The sequence below is a fragment of the Macaca nemestrina genome, chromosome 3, assembly GCF_043159975.1.
Source record: "Macaca nemestrina isolate mMacNem1 chromosome 3, mMacNem.hap1, whole genome shotgun sequence".
Lineage (NCBI taxonomy): Eukaryota > Metazoa > Chordata > Mammalia > Primates > Cercopithecidae > Macaca > Macaca nemestrina.
Window position 1 is genome coordinate 143,892,362 of NC_092127.1, and position 19,123 is coordinate 143,911,484.

A 19,123-nucleotide genomic window follows, 5' to 3' on the forward strand; every position below is an offset into this window, starting at 1 on the left:
TTATACCACCGACTCTCAAAAGTCAGTGGTATACTTCTAATGTTTCATAATTATGTACAATGTTTGCCCTAAATTTTGTAAGGTTTCATTAGGTTAATAAAATTATTTTTCTTCACAGTTTGCTAAGATATTTTATCATAACTGAATGTAGAAATATGTTAAAATTTTCTCAGCATCTATTAAGGTAGTTATATAATGTTTTTCTCATTTAATCTGGTAAAGTGGTGATTTAGTAAAATTTTTAAGACTTCACTTTTTTAGAGCAATCAGTGAAATGGAAAGGAATGACACAGAGATTTCCTGTATAATTCCTGCTTCCATATATTATAGCTTTCCCCATTATCAACATCCCTCACCAGAGTGAAACACTTGATACAACTGATGGATTTATATTGATACATCATGAACACCCAAAGTCTACCTGTCACATAAAGATTCACTCTTGGTGTTGCATATTTTATGGATTTGGACAAATGTATAATGGCAGGTATCCACTGTTACTGTACCATGCAGAGTATTTTCACTCTCCTAAAAATCCTGTGTCCTGCCTATTCATTTATTCTCCCCTGCCCCAAACCCCACCAACCACTAATCTTTTTGCTGTCTCCAATATTTTTGCCTTTTACAAAATGTCATTTAGTTGGAATAATGAAGTATGTAACCTTTTTAGATTGGCTTCTTCCACTTAATAATATATATTTTGTTTTTCCATGTCTTTTCATGGCTTGATAAGTCATTTCCTTTTAGCACTGAAAAATGCTCCATTGTCTGGATTTAGCACTGTTTACCCATTCACCTTCTGAAGGATACTGTGGCTGCTTCCAAGTTTTGGCAGTTATGATTAAAGCTGCTATATAAACTTCTGTGTATAGTTTTTTGTGTAAACAGAAGTTTTCAACTACTTTCCATGAATATCAAAAAACATGATTGTTGGATCATATGGTAAAGGTATGAGTAGTTATGCAAGAAACCTCCAAACTGCCTGTTAAAGTGGCTGTACCATTTGCATTCCTATCAGCGTTTGGTGTTGCCAGTGTTCTAGAATTTAACCACTCTAATAGGTGTGTAGTGGTATCTCATTGCTTTGATTTGCAATCCCCTAAAGACTTATGATTTTGAACACCTTTCATATGCTTATTTGAGATGTGTATATCTTCTGTGGTGAGGTATCTCTTCAGATCTTTTGCTGATTATTTAATTGAGTTGTTTGTTTTCTTATGGTTTAAAGCATTTTATATATTTTTATAACAATCCTTTATCAAGTATGTTTCTTGCAAATATTTTCTCCCGGTCAGTAGCTTGTCTTCTAATTCTCTTAACAGTCTTTCACAGAGCAGAAGTTTTTGTTCGGTTTGTTTGTTTGTTTGTTTTGAGACAGGGTCTCACTCTTTCACCCAGGCTGGAGTGCAGTGGCATGATCTCTGCTCAATGCAGCCACAACCTCCTGGTCTCAGGCAGTCCTCCTACCTTAGCCTCCCAAGTAGCTGGGACTACAGGTGTGAGCCACCATGCCCAGCTAATTTTTTGTGGTTTTTGTAGAGATGGGGTTTCACCATGTTGCTCAGGCTGCTCTCAAACTCCTGAGCTCAAGTGATCCATCCACCTTGGCTTCTCAAAGTGCTAGGATTACAGGTATGTGTCACTGGGCACAGCCAAGAAGCTTTTAATTTTAATGAAGTCCAGTTTGTCAATTATTTCTCTCATGGATCATGCCTTTGGTGTTGTATCTAAAAAGTCATTGCCATATTCAAAGTCTTCTTCCTATGTTATCTTCTAGGAGTTTTATTGTTTTGCATTATATATTTAGGTCTTTGATCCATTTTGAGTTAATTTTCATGAAGGGTACATGGTCTGTATCTAGATTTACTTTTTAGCATCTGGATGTCTCATTGTTCCAACAGTATTTGCTGAAAAGACTATCTTTGCTTTATGTATTGCTTTGCTTATTTGTCAAACATCAATTGACTATGTTTACATGGATCTACTTTTGGGTTCTATATTTTGTTCCATGGATCTATTTGTCTTTCCTTTTGTCAATTCCACACTGTCTTCAGTATGGTAGCTTTATAGTATGTCTTGACATTGGGAAGTGTCAGTCCTCCAACTCTGTTTTCCTTCAATGTTACATTGGCTATTCTGGGCCTCTTGCCTCCACCTATAAACTTTAGAATGAGTTTCTTACTGTACACAAAATAACCTGATGAGATTTTGATTGAAATTGAATTGAATTTATAGATCAAGTTGGGAAGAACTGACATCTTAAGGATATTGTCAAAGGGAACTAAATGTGGCCTGAGAAGGACTCCATATTTCTATATTTGAATCCTTGTGGACAAACTGCAACCTAACCTAGTAGGTAAACAAGATTGAAAACCTAACTTAGGAGCATGCCCCTGTAACAATAGCTGAGTCTTAGCCAATCCCAGAAGCCATACTTCAACTACTCATACACTGCTGAATGTTCAAACTGTGTTCAAATAAGGAAAATACCAACCTGTAACCAATCCAGCTGTTTCTGTACCTTCCAATTTCTGTATGTCACTTCCCTTTTTTTGTCTGTACATTTGTTCTGACCATGAGGCACCCCTGGGAGTCTCCCTGAATCTGCTGTGATTCTGGGGCCGCCCAATTCATGAATCACCCATTGATCAATTAAATTCCTTTACATTTAATTTGGCTGAAGATTTTATTTTAGCAATACTGAGTCTTTCAATTCATGAACATGGAATACTCTCCATTTATTTTAGTTTTTTTCCATATCTTTCATCAAAATGTTGTAGTTTTCCTCATAGATCTTACATATATTTTGTTACATTTAAACCTATTTCGTTTTGTGCATACTAATGTAAATGGTCTAGTGTTTTTAACTGCAAATTCTACTTGTTCATTGCTAGTATATAGGAAAGTGATTGATTTTTGCATGTTAGCCTTGTATCCTGCAACCTTGCTGTAAGTGCTTTTTAGTTCCATGAGATTTGTTGTTGTTGTTGTTGATTCTTTAAGATTTTCTACATAGATAATCATATCATCTGTGAGCAAAGGCTTTTATTTCTTTCTTCCAAATCCATATACCCTGTATTTCCTTGTCTTGCTGCATTAACTAGGACTTCCAGTGTGATACTGAAAAAGAGTGGTAAAAGAAGACATCCTTGCCTTGTTCCTGATCTTAGTGGAAAAGTTTCTGATTTCTCACCATTAGGTATGATGTGAGCTGTAGACTTTTTGTAGGTATTCTTTATCATGTTGAGAAAGTTCTCCTCTGTTCCTAGTTTACTAAGAGTTATCATGGATGAGTATTCGTCTTTGTCAAATGGCTTTTCTGCATTTATTGATATGATAATATAATGCTTTTCTTTTCAGTCTGCTGGTGTAATGGATTACATTCATTGACTTTCAAATATTGAACCAGTCTTGAATACCTGGAATAAATTTTACTTGGTTGTGGTATATAATCCTTTGTATACATTGTTGGATTCTATTTGTCAATATTTTGCTGGGAGCTTCTGCATCTATGTTCATGGGAGATATTGGTGCGTAGTTTTGTTGTTTTTTTTTTTTTTCCTGGAATGTCTATGTCTGCTTCTGGTATTAGGGTAATAATGGCCTCATAAAATCAGTTATGGAGTATTCCTTCTGCTTTATCTTCTGAAAGACATGGTAGAGAATCAGTATAATTTCTTAGATGAATGTTTGCTGGAATTCACCAGTAAACCCATCTAAGCCTGGTTCTTTTTGTTCTAGAAGGTTATTAATTATTGATTCAACTTCTTTAATAGATAAAGGCCTATTCAGATTGCCTGTTCCTCTTGTGTGACTTTTGACAGATTGTGTCTTTCAAGGAATTAGTCCATTTCATCTAGGTCATCAAATTTGTAGACAGAGTTGTTCATAGCATCCTTTTATTATCATTTTAATATCCATGGAATATGTAGAATCCATATCCATGAAATCTGTGGAATCCATGTGCCCTCTTTCATTTCTGATATTAGTAATTTATATCTTTACCCTTTCATGCTTTTTTTCTTAATCTGGATAGAGACTTATTGATTTTATTGATCTTTTCAAATAACTTTTGGTTTCATTCATTCTTATATGCTAAGTAACATGCTAAGTTCAGCAGTAAACACCCTAGCATAGTTTGCCATTATAGGGCTATCAGTATAAAGAGGCAGATAGATGATAGTCAGGCAATAATATCAACATTTAATATGTCTTGTATTGTATTTTCTTATACTCAATATAAGTAAGATTAAGTTGCTCTGTTAACACATCCTGTGCAAAATCATGTGGGCAGGCTCTGAATTTTAGCTGAGATGCATTACTCACATGCATTCATCTAGGACATTTATTGATGAGCAGCAGCTGAGATTTATTGGATTATTACTTGTTAGAGTAAAACCAAGTTTTCTCCTGAAGAATCGCAAAAAAAGGCTAGCTATTATATAAATGCTGCATAGGTTGAGAATAAAGTGGGCTTTCTTTTAAATCCTTTAAGTATTGTCCTAATGTTAACATTGTTGTGGATTCATTCACTACAACCAGAAGAAAGGTTCTTAACCTTCATCAGCTCTTCTTGGCCTGAAAAGCAGAGTAAGATATAGGAAATTCTCTGATGGGCAGTTAAGATATAATGATGGTCCTTTAGTTATTTAATCTCCACTCAGTGTGATTTCTGATTAAAAACAGCTTGAACCCAGGTGAGATTCATTTTGGAAAAAAAAATCAGGCTGATAATCTCAATCATGACTAAGGAATAAGAGTAGAATGAGGTCTTAATCCCTCACCACAAACTCATCATCTATAATTATTAAGAAAGGACACACCACTACAGACTCCAAAGACACACTTCCAAACCCAGACTTTTCTCCTCTTATTTAGGCCTTTTTTTCTGGGCTTTCCCTGGTTTTCCTCTGCTGAAAAAACACACAGACAAGCAAACTTTCCCTTACTTGCCTTCCTTAGGTATCTGACCCCTCATAGATATTGCCAAGAATTGATGAAGGAGGATGAAAATGCCACTTATCAGAATTTGTAGAATGAGACCAAAGTCATTCTTATAAGACACTGTATTTAAAACTGGACTGCTCACAGTGTCCATCACCCAGATGGAAGTCCTGTTGTACTGCCACAGGGCACACCCCACCCTAGGCCACCCTTTCCAGACTCCATCCCACTGCAGTCTGCTCAGGAGCCTCAGCAAAAACAGCTCTGGCTAGGCTGCCAGCCCAATCAATTCCCATTTTTGCTACTTCATGAAACTTGCTTAATGTCCCAGTATATGATCAAATTTTGTTAATGTGTATTCTCCACCTATTGGGAACAATATTCTACAAGCCCATTAGATGAAGTGTATTATTTGTGTTTTATACATCTTCTAAAGCTTTAGTGATTTTGGATCTAAATGTTCTACCAATTTCTGAGGAACATATATTAAAATTTCTGCAATTGCTCATGTGTCCTTATCTGCCAAATTCCTTTTATTTTTATTTTTGAAGCATTTTATTAGGTAAATAGAATATTAGGATTTTTATATCACTTTGGTGAAATCAGCCTTTCATGATCATGTGGTAACCCCATTTATCTTTAGGAATTCCACCCTTTTAATTCCAACCTTTGTGCATCCTCATATTTTAAGCATATCTCTTGTAAACATCACATAGATGATTTTTTAAATTTTTTTTAATTTTTAAAATTTTTTTTTTTTAGACAGAGTCTTGCTCTGTCTCCCAGGCTGGAGTGCAGTGGGGAGATCTCGGCCCACTGCAAGCTCCGCCTCCCGGGTTCAAGTCATTCTCCTGCCTCAGCCTCCCAAGGAGCTGGGACTACAGGCGCCCGCCGCCACAGCTGGCTATTTTTTTGTATTTCTAGTAGAGATGGGGTTTCACTGCGTTAGCCAGGGTGGTCTCGATCTCCTGACCTCGTGATCCGCCCGCCTCGACCTCCCAAATTACTGGGATTACAGGCGTGAGCCATCGTGCCTGGCCAGTTTTTAGTTTTTAAATGTATTTGACAATAGTTTTTTACCTGGAGAGTTAAGTCCATTTACATATACTGGATTTCTTTTCTATTTCCTTAATTTATGCTTTGTCTTTGATTATTTTTGGATTTTCTGTTTCTCTTTTGCAGCCCTCTTTTAAAATAACATTTTCTCAAAAAAAGAATTTTATCCTTCTATTTTAATTCCAATTATACCCACTCTCAGTTTGCATGCTACTGTTGTTCAGTTATTTCACATTTTTAAAATTTTAATACTATCTATTGGAATAATTATTACTTTATGCCATAACTTTTTAACAAGGTAACATGTTTACCATTTCTTTATGGTCACCACTCCTTGTAGTGTATCAGATCCTTCATCAGGGATCATTTTTCTTCTCTCTTAAGCATATCCTTTGTATGTAGAAATAAACACCCTTTATCTTTGTCTGAAAATGTCTTTATTTCATCCTTTCTGAAAGACAGTTTCCCTGGACATGTAACTCAAGTCTTTCATTTACTTTTTTTCAGAACTTTAAATTCTGCATTCTAGCTTCTATTGTTGCTGTTGAGATGTCAACGGAAAGCTTAATTTTTATTCCTTTACATATAAACTATCTTTTCTCCTTGGGATAGCTCTTAAGACTTTATGTTTGTTTTTGTTTTGTACTTTCACTACTACAATAGCAAACATCTGTGATATCCTTTTGCTATTCTGAAGCGTCTCATCCCACAGTGAATAAGAGCAGACCCTGTTTAGCCAACAGAACACACTGGAAGTGCTAGTGTGTGACTTTCAAGAGCAGGTCTTCCAAAAGCTTTGTAGCTTTTTCATTGTCTCTTGGATGACCCACCCTGAGGGAAGCCAGCTGCCATGAGTTATTCAATTGGTCCCAGGAAGAGGCCCACCTGGAGAAGAATTAAGGCACCCAACTAACAGCCAGCATCAGCTTGCAGCACACGAGGGAGTCACCTTGCATTCGGTTCCTCTAATCTAATGGGTCTCTGAGCCTCCAGGTGACTGCAGCCCCCGACACCATCTGACTGTAACTTCCTGAGAGACCTCAAGCAAAATCACTTCCAAATTCCTGACCCACGGAAACCTGAGATCATAAATGATTATTGTTGTTTTAAGCTATTATATTTTGGAGTGGTTTGTTAGGTAAAATAGGAACTTGTTTATCCCAGTTTAGAATTGTTGGGGTCCCTTTACTTGATGAATGGTGTCATTTTTAATTTCTGGAAATTTTTTAGTTACTATTTCTTAAATACTGCTTTTCCCTCATTCTCTACATGATTTTTGTCTAGGACTCCACTCTATTCTCCAACTCTTTTCATTTCTCCCACTCTTTATGATAGTTTTTTAAATTGATTTATAAGCAATAAAATCTATAGATTTTTAGTGTACAGTTCATTGAATTTTAATGCATATTCTACTGATGTAGCTGCAACCACTGTACTGTCAAGATATAGGCATTCCCATTATTTCAAAAAATTCCCTCAAGCTCCTTTCCAGTCAAATGTTTTTCCCAGAGATAACCATTGTATTTTTGTCTGCCACCTGTTCTAGAACTTTGATGCATGGAATCATGCAGAAGGTACTCTTCTGTGTGTGGCTTCCTTTGATTGTCAGTTTAAAAACTGCATTCATGTTCCTTTTTATTGGTGAGCACCATTCTATTGCTGAGTGCACTACTACATGTTTATACATTCAGTTGATGATGGGTATTTTGGCTTTTTCCAATTTGGGGGCTATTAGGAATAAAGTTGTTATAAAGTTTGTGGCCAAGATATTTGAAGACATTTCAGTTTACCTAGATAAATACCAAAAAAGTGGAATTTCATGTCACAGAATAGGTATACGTTTGACTCTATGAAAAACTGCCTAGCTACTCTTTGAAATGGTTTACAATTTTCTTTTCCTAATAGAAATGTAGGGGAACAGCCTCACCAACACTTGGTATTATAAATCTTTTTAAGTAGGTATGAAATGGCAACTCTATGGTTTTAATTTGCATTTCCTTGATGACTACTGACATGACTTACTGACCATTTCTATATTTTCTTTTGTGAACTGTTTTTTTAAATATATACATACTTTAAGTTCTGGGATACATGTGCAGAACATGCAGGTTTGTTACATACATATACACATGCCATGGTGGTTTGCTGCACCCATCAACCCATCATCTACATGAGGTATTTCTCTTAATGCTATTCCGTCCCTAGACCCCCCAACCCCCAACAGGCCCTGGTGTGTGATGTTCCCCTCCCTGTGTCCATGTGTTCTCCATCATTCAACTTGCACTTATGAGGGAGAACATGCAGTGTCTGGTTTTTTATTCCTGTGTTAATTTTCTGAGAATGGTTTCCAGCTTCATCCATGTCCCTGCAAAATACATGAACTCATCCATTTTTATGCATAGTATTCCATGGTGTATATGTGTCATATTTCCTTTATCTAGTCTATCATTGATGGGCATTCGAGTTGGTTCCAAGTCTTGCTATTGTGAATAGTGCTGAAATAAACATACATGTGCATGTATCTTTATAGTAGAACGATTTATAAACATTTGGGTATATACCGAGTAATGGAATTGCTGGGTCAAATGGTATTTCTGGTTCTAGATCCTTGAGGAATCAGCATACTGTCTTCCACAATGGTTGAACTAATTTACACTCCCATCAACAGTGTAAAAGCATTTCTATTTCTCCACATCTTCTCCAACATCTGTTGTTTCCAGACTTCTTAATGATTGCCCTTCTAACTGGCGTGAGACGATATCTCATTGTGGTTTTGATTTGCATTTCTCTAATGACCAGTGATGATGAGCATTTTTTCATGTCTGTTGGCTACATAAATGTCTTCTTTTGAGAAGTGTCTGTTCATATTCTTTGCCCACTTTTTGATGGGGTTTTTTTTTCTTGTAAATTTGTTTAAGTACTTTGTAGATTCTGGATATTCGTCCTTTGTCAGATGGATAGATTGCAAAAATTTTCTCCCATTCTGTACATTGCCTGTTCACTCTGATGATAGTTTCTTTTGTTGTGCAGAAGCTCTTTAGTTTAATTAGATCCTATTTGTCAATTTTGGCTTTTGTTGCCATTGCTTTTGGTGTTTTAGACATGAAGTCTTTGTCCATGTCTATGTCCCGAATGGTATTGCCCCAGTTTTCTTCCAGGATTTTTATGGTCCTAGGTCTTATGTTTAAGTCTTTGATCCATCTTGAGTTGATTTTTGTATAAGGTGTAAGGAAGGGGTCCAGTTTCAGTTTTCTGCATATGACTAGGCAGTTTTCCCAACACCATTTATTAAATAGGAAATCTTTTCCCCATTGCTTGTTTGTGTCACATTTGTCAAAGATCAGATGGTGGTATAGGGTTATTTCTGAGGCCTCTGTTCTGTTCCATTGGTCTACATATCTGTTTTGGGACCAGTACCATGCTGTTTTGGTTACTGTAGTCTTGTAGTATAGTTTGAAGTCAGGTATTATGATACCTTCAGCTTTGTTCTTTTTGCTTAGAATTGTCTTGGCTATACAGGCTCTTTTTTGGTTCCATATGAAATTTAAAGTAGTTTTTTTTTTCTAATTCTGTGAAGAAAGTCAGTGGTAGCTTGATGGGGATAGCATTGAATCTATAAATGATTCTTCTTATCCATGAGCATGGAATATTTTTCTATTTGTGTTCTCTCTTATTTCCTTGAGCAGTGGTTTGTAGTTCTCCCTGAAAAGGTCCTTCACATCCCTTGTAAGTTGTATTCCTAGGTATTTTATTCTCTTTGCAGCAGTTGTGAAAAGGAGTTCACTCATGATTCGGCTCTCTGTGTGTTATTGGTGTATAAGAATGCTTGTAATTTTGACACATAGATTTTGTATCCTGAGACTTTGCTGAAGTTGCTTATCAGCTTTAGGAGATTTAGGGCTGAGATGATGGGGTTTTCTAAATATACAATCATGTCATCTGCAAACAAAGACAATTTGACTTCCTCTCTTCCTATTTGAATGCGCTTTATTTCTTTTTCTTCCCTGATTGCCCTGGCCAGAACTTCCAATACTATGTTGAATAGGAGTGGTGAGTGAGGGCATCCTTGTCTTCTGCCGGTTTTCAAAGGGAATGCTTCCTGGTTTTGTCCATTCAGTAGGATATAGGCTGTGGGTCAGTTATAAATAGCTGTTATTATTTTGAGATATGTTCCATCAATGCCTAGTTTACTGAGAGTTTTTAGCACACAGGGGTGTTGAATTTTATCGAAGGCCTTTTCTGCATCTATTGAGATAATCATGTGGTTTTTGTCACTGGTTCTCTTTATCTAATGAATTACATTTTTTGTTTTGCATATGTTGAACCAGCCTTGCATCCCAGTGATGAAGCTGACTTGATCATGGTGGATAAGGTTTTTTATGTGCTGCTGGATTTGGTTTGCCAGCACCTTATTGAAGATTTTCACAACGATGTTCACCAGGGATATTAGCCTGAAATTTTCCTTTTTTGTCGTGTCTCTGCCAGATTTTGGTATCAGGATGATGTTTGCCTCATAAAATGAATTAGGGAGGAGTTCCTCTTTTTCTATTGTTTGGAATAGTTTCAGAAGGAGTGGTACCAGCTCGTATTTGTACCTCTGTTATAATTCGGCTGTGAATCCATCTGCTCTTGGGCTTTTTTTGGTTGGTAGGCTATTAATTACTGCCTCAATTTCTGAACTTGTTATTCATCTATTCAGGGATTCGACTTCTTCCTGGTTTAGTCTTGGGAGGGTGTATGTGTTCAAGAATTTATCCACTGCTAGATTTTCCAGTTTATTTCCATAGAGGTGTTTATAGTATTCTCTGATGGTAGTTTGTATTTCTGTGGGATCAGTGGTGATATCCCCTTTATCATTTTTTATTGTGTCTATTGGATTCTTCTCTCTTTTCTTCTTTATTAGTCTGGCTAGTGGTCTATTTTGTAAATCATTTCAAGAAACCAGCTCCTAGATTCATTGATTTTTTGAAGGGTTTTTCATGCCTCTACCTTCTTCAGTTCTGCTCTAATCTTAATTATTTCTTGTTTTCTGTTAGCTTTTGAATTTGTTTGCTCTTGCTTCTCTAGTTCTTTTAATTGTGATGTTAGGGTGTCGATTTTAGATCTTTCCCACTTTCTCCTGTGGGCATTTAGTGCTATAAATTCCCCTCTAAACACTGCTATAGCTGTGTCCCAGAAATTCTGGTATGTTGTGTCTTTGTTCTCATTGGTTTCAAATAGCTTATTTATTGCTGCCTTAATTTTATTATTTACCCAGTAGTCATTCAAGGAGCAGGTTGTTCAGTTTCCATGTAGTTGTGCAGTTTTGAGTGAGTTTCTTAATCCTGAGTTCTAATTTGATTGCACTGTGCTCTGAGAGACTGTGAGGATTTCCCTTCTTTTGCAGTTACTGAGGAGTGTTTTATTTCCAATTATGTGGTCAATTTTGGAATAAGTGTGATGTGGTGCTGAGAAGAATGTATATTCTGTTGATCTGCAGTGGAGAGTTCTGTAGATATCTATTAGGTCCGCTTGGTCCAGAGCTGACATCAATTCCTGAATATCCTTGTTAATTTTCTGTCTCGTTGATCTGTCTAATGTTGACAGAGGAGTGTTAAAGTCTCCCACTATTATTGTGTAGGAGTCTATGTCTCTTTGTAGGTCTCTAAGAACTTGCTTTATGAATCTGGGCTCTCCTGTACTGGGTGCATATATATTTAGGATAGTTAGCTCTTCTGGTTGCATTGATACCTTTACCATTATGTAATAGCCTTCTTTGTCTTTTTTGACTTTTGTTGGTTTAAAGTCTGTTTTATCAGAGACTAAGATTGCAACCTCTGCATTCTTTTGCTTTCCATTTGCTTGGTAAATATTCCTCCACCCCTATATTTCGAGCCTACGTGTGTCTCTGCATGTGAGATGGGTCTCCTGAAAACAGCACACCAATGCATCTTGACTGTCTCCTAATTGCCAGTCTGTGTCTTTTAACTGCGTCATTTAGCGTGTTTACATTTAAGGTTAAATGTAATGTGTGAATTTGATCCTGTCATTATGATGATAGCTGCTTATTTTGCTCAATAGTTGATGTGGTTTCTTCATAGTGTCGATGTTCTCTACAATTTGGAATGCTTTTGCAGTGGCTGGTACCTGTTTTTCCTTTCCATATTTAATGCTTCCTTCAGGAGCTCTTGTAAGGCAGGCCTGGTAGTGACAAAATCTTTCAGCATTTGCTTCTCTGTAAAGGATTTTATTTCTCCTTAGCTTCTGAAGCTTAATTTGGCTGGATATGAAATTCTGGGTTGAAAATTCTTTTCGTTAAGAATGTTGAATTTTGGCCCCCACTCTCTTCTGACTTGTAGGGTTTCTGTAGAGAGATACACTGTTAGTCTGATGGGCTTCCCTTTGTTGGTAACCTGACCTTTCTCTCTGGCTGCCCTTAACATTTTTTCCTTCATTTCAACCTTGGTGAATCTGCTGATTATGTGTCTTGCGGTTGCTCTCCTCAAGGAGTATCTTTGTGGTGTTCTGTGTTTTTCTTGAATTTGGTTGTTGTAGGTTGGAGAAGTTCTCCTAGATAATACCCTGAAGAGTTTTTTCCAACTTGGTTCCATTCTCTCCATCACTTTCAGGTATAGTGACACTTTCAGCTATACACTTTCAGCTATAGGCACTTTCAGGTTTGGTCTTTTCACATAGTCCCATATTTTTTGGAGTCTTTGTTCATTCTTTTTTCTTTAATCTTGTCTTCATGCTTTATTTCATTAAGTTGATCTTCAATCTGTGATATCCTTTCTTCTGCTTGATCGATTCAGCTATTGATATTTGTGTATGCTTCACAAAGTTCTTGTGCTGTTTTTCAGCTCCATAAGGTCATATATGCTCTTCTCTAAGCTGGTTATTCCAGTTAGAAATTCCTCTAATCTTTTTTCAATGTTCTTATAGTCTTTGCATTGGGTTAAAACATGCTCCTTTAGTTCAGAGGAGTTTGTTATTATCCCCCTTCTGAAGCCTACCTCTGTCAATTCGTCAAAATCTTCCCCCACCAATTTGTTCCCTTGGTGGTGAGGAGTTGTGATCTTTTGGAGGAGTAGAGGCATTCTGGTTTTTGGAATTTTCAGCCTTTTTGTGCTGTTTTTTCCTCATCTTCATGGATGTATCTACCTTTGGTATTAGATGTTTGTGACCTTTGGATGGGATTTTTGTGTGGAAGTCCTTTTTGTTGATGTTGATGCTATTCCTTTCTGTTTGTTTTGTTAGTTTTCCTTCTAACAGGCCCCTCTATTTCAGGTCTGCCAGAGTTTGCTGGAGGTTCACTCCAGACCCTGTTTGCCTTTGTATCACCAGGTGAGGCTACAGAACAGCAAAGATTGCTGCCTGTTCTTTCCTCTGGAAGCTTCATCCCATAGGAGCACCTGCCAGATGCCAGCTGGAGCTCTCCTGTATGAGGTATCTGCTGGGAGGTGTCTCTCAGTCAGGAGGAGAAAGGGTCAGGGACCCACTTGAGGAGGCAGTCTGTCCCTTAACAGAGCTCGAGCTCTGTGCTGGGAGATCCACTCCTCTCTTCAGAGCCAGCAGGCAGGAATGTTTAAGTCCGCTGAAGCTGCACCCACAGCTACCCCTTACCCCAGGTGCTCTGTTCCAGGGAGATGGGAGTTTTATCTATGAACCCCTCACTGGGACTGCTGCCTTTCTTTCACAGATGCCCTGCCCAGAAAGGGGAAATCTAGAGAGGCAGTCTGGCTATAGTGGTTTTGCTGAGCTGCGGCAGGCTCCACCAAGTTTGAACTTCCCAGAGGCTTTGTTTACACCGTGAGGGTAAAACTGCCTGCTCAAGCCTCAGTAATGGTGGATGTCCCTTCCCTCACCAAGCTCGAGCATCCCAGGTTGACTTCAGACTGCTGTGCTGGCAGGGAGAATTTCAAACCAGTGAATCTTAGGTTGCTTGTCTCTGTGGGAGTGGGATCCACTGAGCTAGACCACTTGGCTCCCTTTCCAGGGGAGTGCATGGTTCTGTCTCACTTGCATTCCAAATGCCACTGGTGTATGAGGAAAAAAACTCCCACAGCTAGCTCAGTGTCTGCCCAAATGGCCACCCAGTTTTGTGCTTGAAACTCAGGGCCCTGATGATGTGGGGACCCAAGGGAATCTCCTGGTCTGTGGATTGCGAAGGCCATGGGAAAAGCTTAGTATCTGGGGCCGCAATTCACCATTCCTCACAGCACAGTCCCTCATGGCTTCCCCTGGATAGGGGAGGGACTTCCCCAACCCCTTGTGCTTCCCAGGTGAGGTGACGCTCCACCCTGCTTCAGCTCACCCACTGTCTAACCAGTACCAGTGAGATGAGCTAGGTATCTCAGCTGAAAATGCAGAAATCACCTGCCTTCTGCATTGAGCTGCAGACCACAGCTGTTCCTATTTGGCCACCTTGCCAGCCACTGTGAAGTGGTTAAGATGTTGACCATTTTAAAAAATTGATTTGTCTTTTTATTGGTGATTTGTAGGAGTTCTTTACATATTCTACATACAAGACTTTTGTCATGTAAATATATATTGCAAATATTTGTATTCTAAGAAGTATTAGCCTACTCAAATTGTGAAAATGTTACCCTATGTCTATGTCTAAGTGATTTACAGGTCTAAGATTCATCTAGAATTAATTTTTGTATACGCTTTGTGGTGGGATTTAGGTTAATTTTTTTCCACATATGGATATCCAGTTGTTTCAGCAATGCTTTTTGAAACAATTCTTTTGCTGACTGTACATGTTTATTTCTGGACTTTATTCTATTAGATTGAGTTATTTGTCTTTTCCTATACCCATATCACACTGCCTTGATTACTCTAGCTTCATAGTCTTGATATTTATAGTATCCATTCTTTAATTTTGTTCTTTTTCAAAGTTTCTTCTAATCATTTTGCATTTCTATGTAAATTTTAGAATAAATGTCTCCATTTCTTTAAAAATGGCCGCTCAAATTTTTAATGCAGTAATATTGAATCTTAGATCAATTTGAGGAGAATAGCTTATCAAATATTGAATTATCTGATCCATGAACATAGTATATCTTGCCATTTAGTTTTTTTCAGTGATATTTTGTTAGTTTTAATGTAGAGGTCTCATACTTTTTACATATTAAATTTACTCAAAATTATTTTATAATTTTTAGTGTTATGAAGGTTATTTTATTTCACTTATAAATTTTTATTGCTGGTATATAAAAGCGGAATTTATATTTGTATATTACTTTGTACCTATAATCATACTTAACTTACCTCTTGTTTCTAGTACCTCTTGGGTAGAGTCTTCACACTTTTCTAAATAAAAATTCACATTGAAAATAAAAACAGGTAACTTCTTCCTTTATAATCTTTGGGGGTTTCATTTATCTTTCTTAGTTTACTTAATTTGCTAAGACCTCTACTACAATGTTAAATACAAGTGATACGAGGAGATATTCTTGTCCTGTTCACAACCTGATAAAAAATGCTCACTAATTTACCATGAGGTACAATTTTAACTAAAGGTTTATTCCCCATTCCTTATACACTGAAGAATGTCCTGAAGTGAACAGCTGTATAACAGCTGTTTTAATGTGGATCTCACCCAGCATGGTTTCCTTTTTACAAAGCTTGAATATCTACTCTTTGTTTATTTTCAATGCCTTCAGTTATGATTAATCTTATCAAGAGGGTAGTCCAATGCAAGCTACTCCACCATTAATGAAAGCTTTCATTGCATATATAATTTCAATCATTACACTCTTAATTTCTTGTTAGATGCTTTGTTAGTTTCCTTCTATACCTGTTAGATCTTTTTCAAGTTTCTGATCCTTGCTCATTTTTTATCCCTCTCTTAGTTTTAAAACATATTAGATGTATTTACTGTATAGTCTATATCTGATTACTCCAATAAATGAGGCATTTATATGTCTGCTTCTGCTCTTTTTGTTTCTGAAAACTAATGCCTATAGTAGCTTTTTTCCTCATACATTTGTGTTTTTTAATGTTGGCTTATGTTCCCTAGAACTTTAGATCCAGTAGTTCTTTGTGTACTGAGTTAAGAGTATATTCTTCCAGAAAGAATATACATTGATTCTTGGGAACTTGGGCATGCCACCAACATAGATCCATTTCATTTAAATTCTTGCTTAGATTTTTCCATCCTTGAAGACTGGGCACCCAACCTCCACTAAGACCAACCTGTGGCCAAGAACTCTTAGGGATAGGTTTCTATTCCTCTACCAAGAGCCAATAATGAGAAAAGCATGTTTCTTTGCATGTAAGCTGTCATGACAAATTTGATATTTATTTCTTGTTTCCTATTTCTCCAAGAGTTTAATCTATGTGATTCCTGGTTTCATGCAATGTTCTCTGATTCACCTACCCCCACTACATAGGTCCAAAGCTTGGTCTCCTGTTCCCAGAGGGCACGGCTACTAAAATCAAACCTCTAGACCACCTAGGATTGCTAGGTGCACGTAAGATGGCAGCTTCAATGTGTGATTTCCACCAGATATTGCTGCTCAAGTTTGGTTTCAAACCCCAGAGGAATTCTCATGTTGTCTTATAAACTCAGCCATATATTTAATGCTGCTTTTTATGTTTCATCCAGTAGACATTTTGTAGTGAGAGGATTTCAAGATATATCGTTTAATGCATAGCGAGAAATTGAAATATTTAATATTCACTTTTTAATCACTGAAGGCTATAGTTCTTACTCTTTGTCTAGCTGATTGGTAAGTGAATTAGCAGAATGCATAACAGCAGTTATTTATTGAGCTCTATGCCTATACATGTGAAATACGTTTTTTAAAAAACAGCTTTTTAAGAAAAATCAGTAATGAGAAAAAAGAGATGGAGCTACTGAATTGTCTGCATTCCTCATGTTGGCTTTACTTTTACAATACTCCAAAGAGTTTCTGTAAAGAGACGTAGGAGGCATAACCAATGAAGGAATTGTGAAGAACAGAAGTGATTGGGGTCTTGTGTTAGTACCTCACCAGTTCTCAAAGCTATCTTTCATGGATAAAATAAAGCTTGAATGATTAAAAGTGTTTCTTGGAAGTTAGCCAGATTTCACATGAAAGGGCTTTTATTTTACTCTTTACCACCGAGAAAAATATCTTAGCATTTACACATAATAAATTTAATTCATAAGGCTGAATTCTACAACTATAACATGTGGGTGATGAAACCTATCTAACCTATCTTATAGATTGTTAAATAGGTTAATTGTAAAATGTTTAGCATAGTAGCTTTAAATATAGTAACTGCCCATTAAATTGTAGCTATCTTTATTTCTTTTTATGAAAGTTCTGAAGTGAGAAACTTTTAATCTTTGTAAATGTTAAGTTCAGAGATGGTCTAACGTCCTTGAAGTAAAAATGGACTCAGGTAAAAGCCTGGGTTCCCCATTCTAATGGGGTTCCCTCCCAAGGTCCAAAGTGCCTTGCTTTCTCCTCAGTTATGACTGTCCAATCTATTACAGTTTCTCACTGAAAGCAGTTTATGTGACTGGTAGTAATTTTTTCTTTAGTGTGACATGCAAAGGAGTTCATATTAGGGATCAGAAGATTACAAAGATGGAAAGCCAGGAAAGTCTCTGCCCTCAAGAAGCCTGTACTCCAGGGTTGTGATGTTAAACCCTGGGGCCCCATTATAATCATCTCGAAAGATTTCAAGAAAACTACTAACGTCTCTATGTTTATCTTCTCTTTATATATACACAGTGGATATCTTGGGGTGGAAATCATATTATCTTCTTTTCTTACTCCTTATATCACTCCCTATGTATAGCAAGGATCCATTTTAAAAATAGTTAAAATTATTAAAAATTAACAACAGTGACAAAATCCAATTTTAAAGGCATTCTATTATGTGAACCTTCTGTAGGAGTCGTGAATATGGTTAAACATTAAATCCTTAGGTCAAAAAGAATATACTCATAACACCGCTCCCTGTATTGTCAGGAAATGTCAAAGGCCACACCCCCAAAGAGACAATAACAGCTGCACCAAAATTAAAAAGAAAATTGCAACTATAACACAACTTTTGCCAGGGGAAATATCTCATATGAGACTGTAAGTGAGAAAAGTTGTCTTACCAATTTAAGGTAACCCTCAGCATCTAGAATTAAGTTTTCTGGTTTTAAGTCTCTGTAGATAATACCTAGTCGATGCAGGTAATCAAATGCTTCTGTCACACAAGCAACGCAGAATTTGGAGGTGGGTTCATCAAAGCTGCCTCTGCAACGAAATCATTTTCCCTCTTAATACTCTGGATGCACATCTTTGGTGCTGTTCTAGGTGTCAAATCAATTACTGGATTGGCAGAGGTTTATGCAATATAAATATTTTGCAGGGTATCAACAATAAAATGTATTTTATACTACCCATGAATTAAGCTGTTTGTAGATCATAAGGCAATTCAGGGAGATATGTGATACAAACAAGAACTACTTCACTAAAATTAAAATATCAACAACATATATGATTTTTGGTAATCATATATGAACATGTAAAAGAGAAAAATCCAAAAACTAAGACTTTCTTTAAACTCCCAACACGAGCTCTGAAGAAGCTGCAACTATAGTGGAGAGCTTGAACCAGACTTTTGCAACTTATTGCTTGACTTAAAAATGACTCAAGTGATTATTTTCATTTCCTGTTTGCATAGCACGTCAGAGTAACCCTGGTAGAAATGGGACCATAAGTCTTTTCTGTTTGGGGCCCCTTGATCTTTTATTAGAGTCCCCTCTGTCAGCACTGTGTGTAGTTTTACAGACTGAATTATTTTTAATGCAGTGGTGACTTGCCACATGATCTCACAGAGGAACATGGCTTTGGAGTGACAGAAACTGGGTTTGACTCCTGTTTCTTTCACTCACTATATCCTTGAGAAAATTGTTTAACTGTTCTGAGGCTCAGAATCCTTATCAGTAAAAAAGGTTTGATACTTACTTAAAAGCATTTTCAGGATTAAGCACAGTGCCTAACAGGTAGCAGTAACTCCCTTTCCTAAAATGATTTAGATTTTCTCAACAAATTTGCCTACTGAAGCAAAGATAGAAGAGGCAAATGCATTTGCAGATATCATGAAAGAACCCTTCCAGGTTCTCCCCATTCAAATCTGTCCAAAAAAAGTT

The 19,123-nt window shown here is 36.9% G+C and overlaps 1 protein-coding gene across 8 annotated transcripts in view; it reads right to left on the minus strand.

Moving 5' to 3' along the window:
• Positions 1–19,123, minus strand: part of LOC105463319 (protein kinase cGMP-dependent 2) — a 155,777-nt gene that overhangs the window by 27,744 nt on the left and 108,910 nt on the right. For all 8 annotated transcript variants that reach the window (XM_011710354.3, XM_011710353.3, XM_071093567.1 and 5 more), the window contains one exon: positions 18,083–18,224. In XM_011710354.3, coding sequence (XP_011708656.1) covers positions 18,083–18,224 — 142 coding nt within the window. The remainder of the gene's footprint in view (positions 1–18,082; positions 18,225–19,123) is intronic.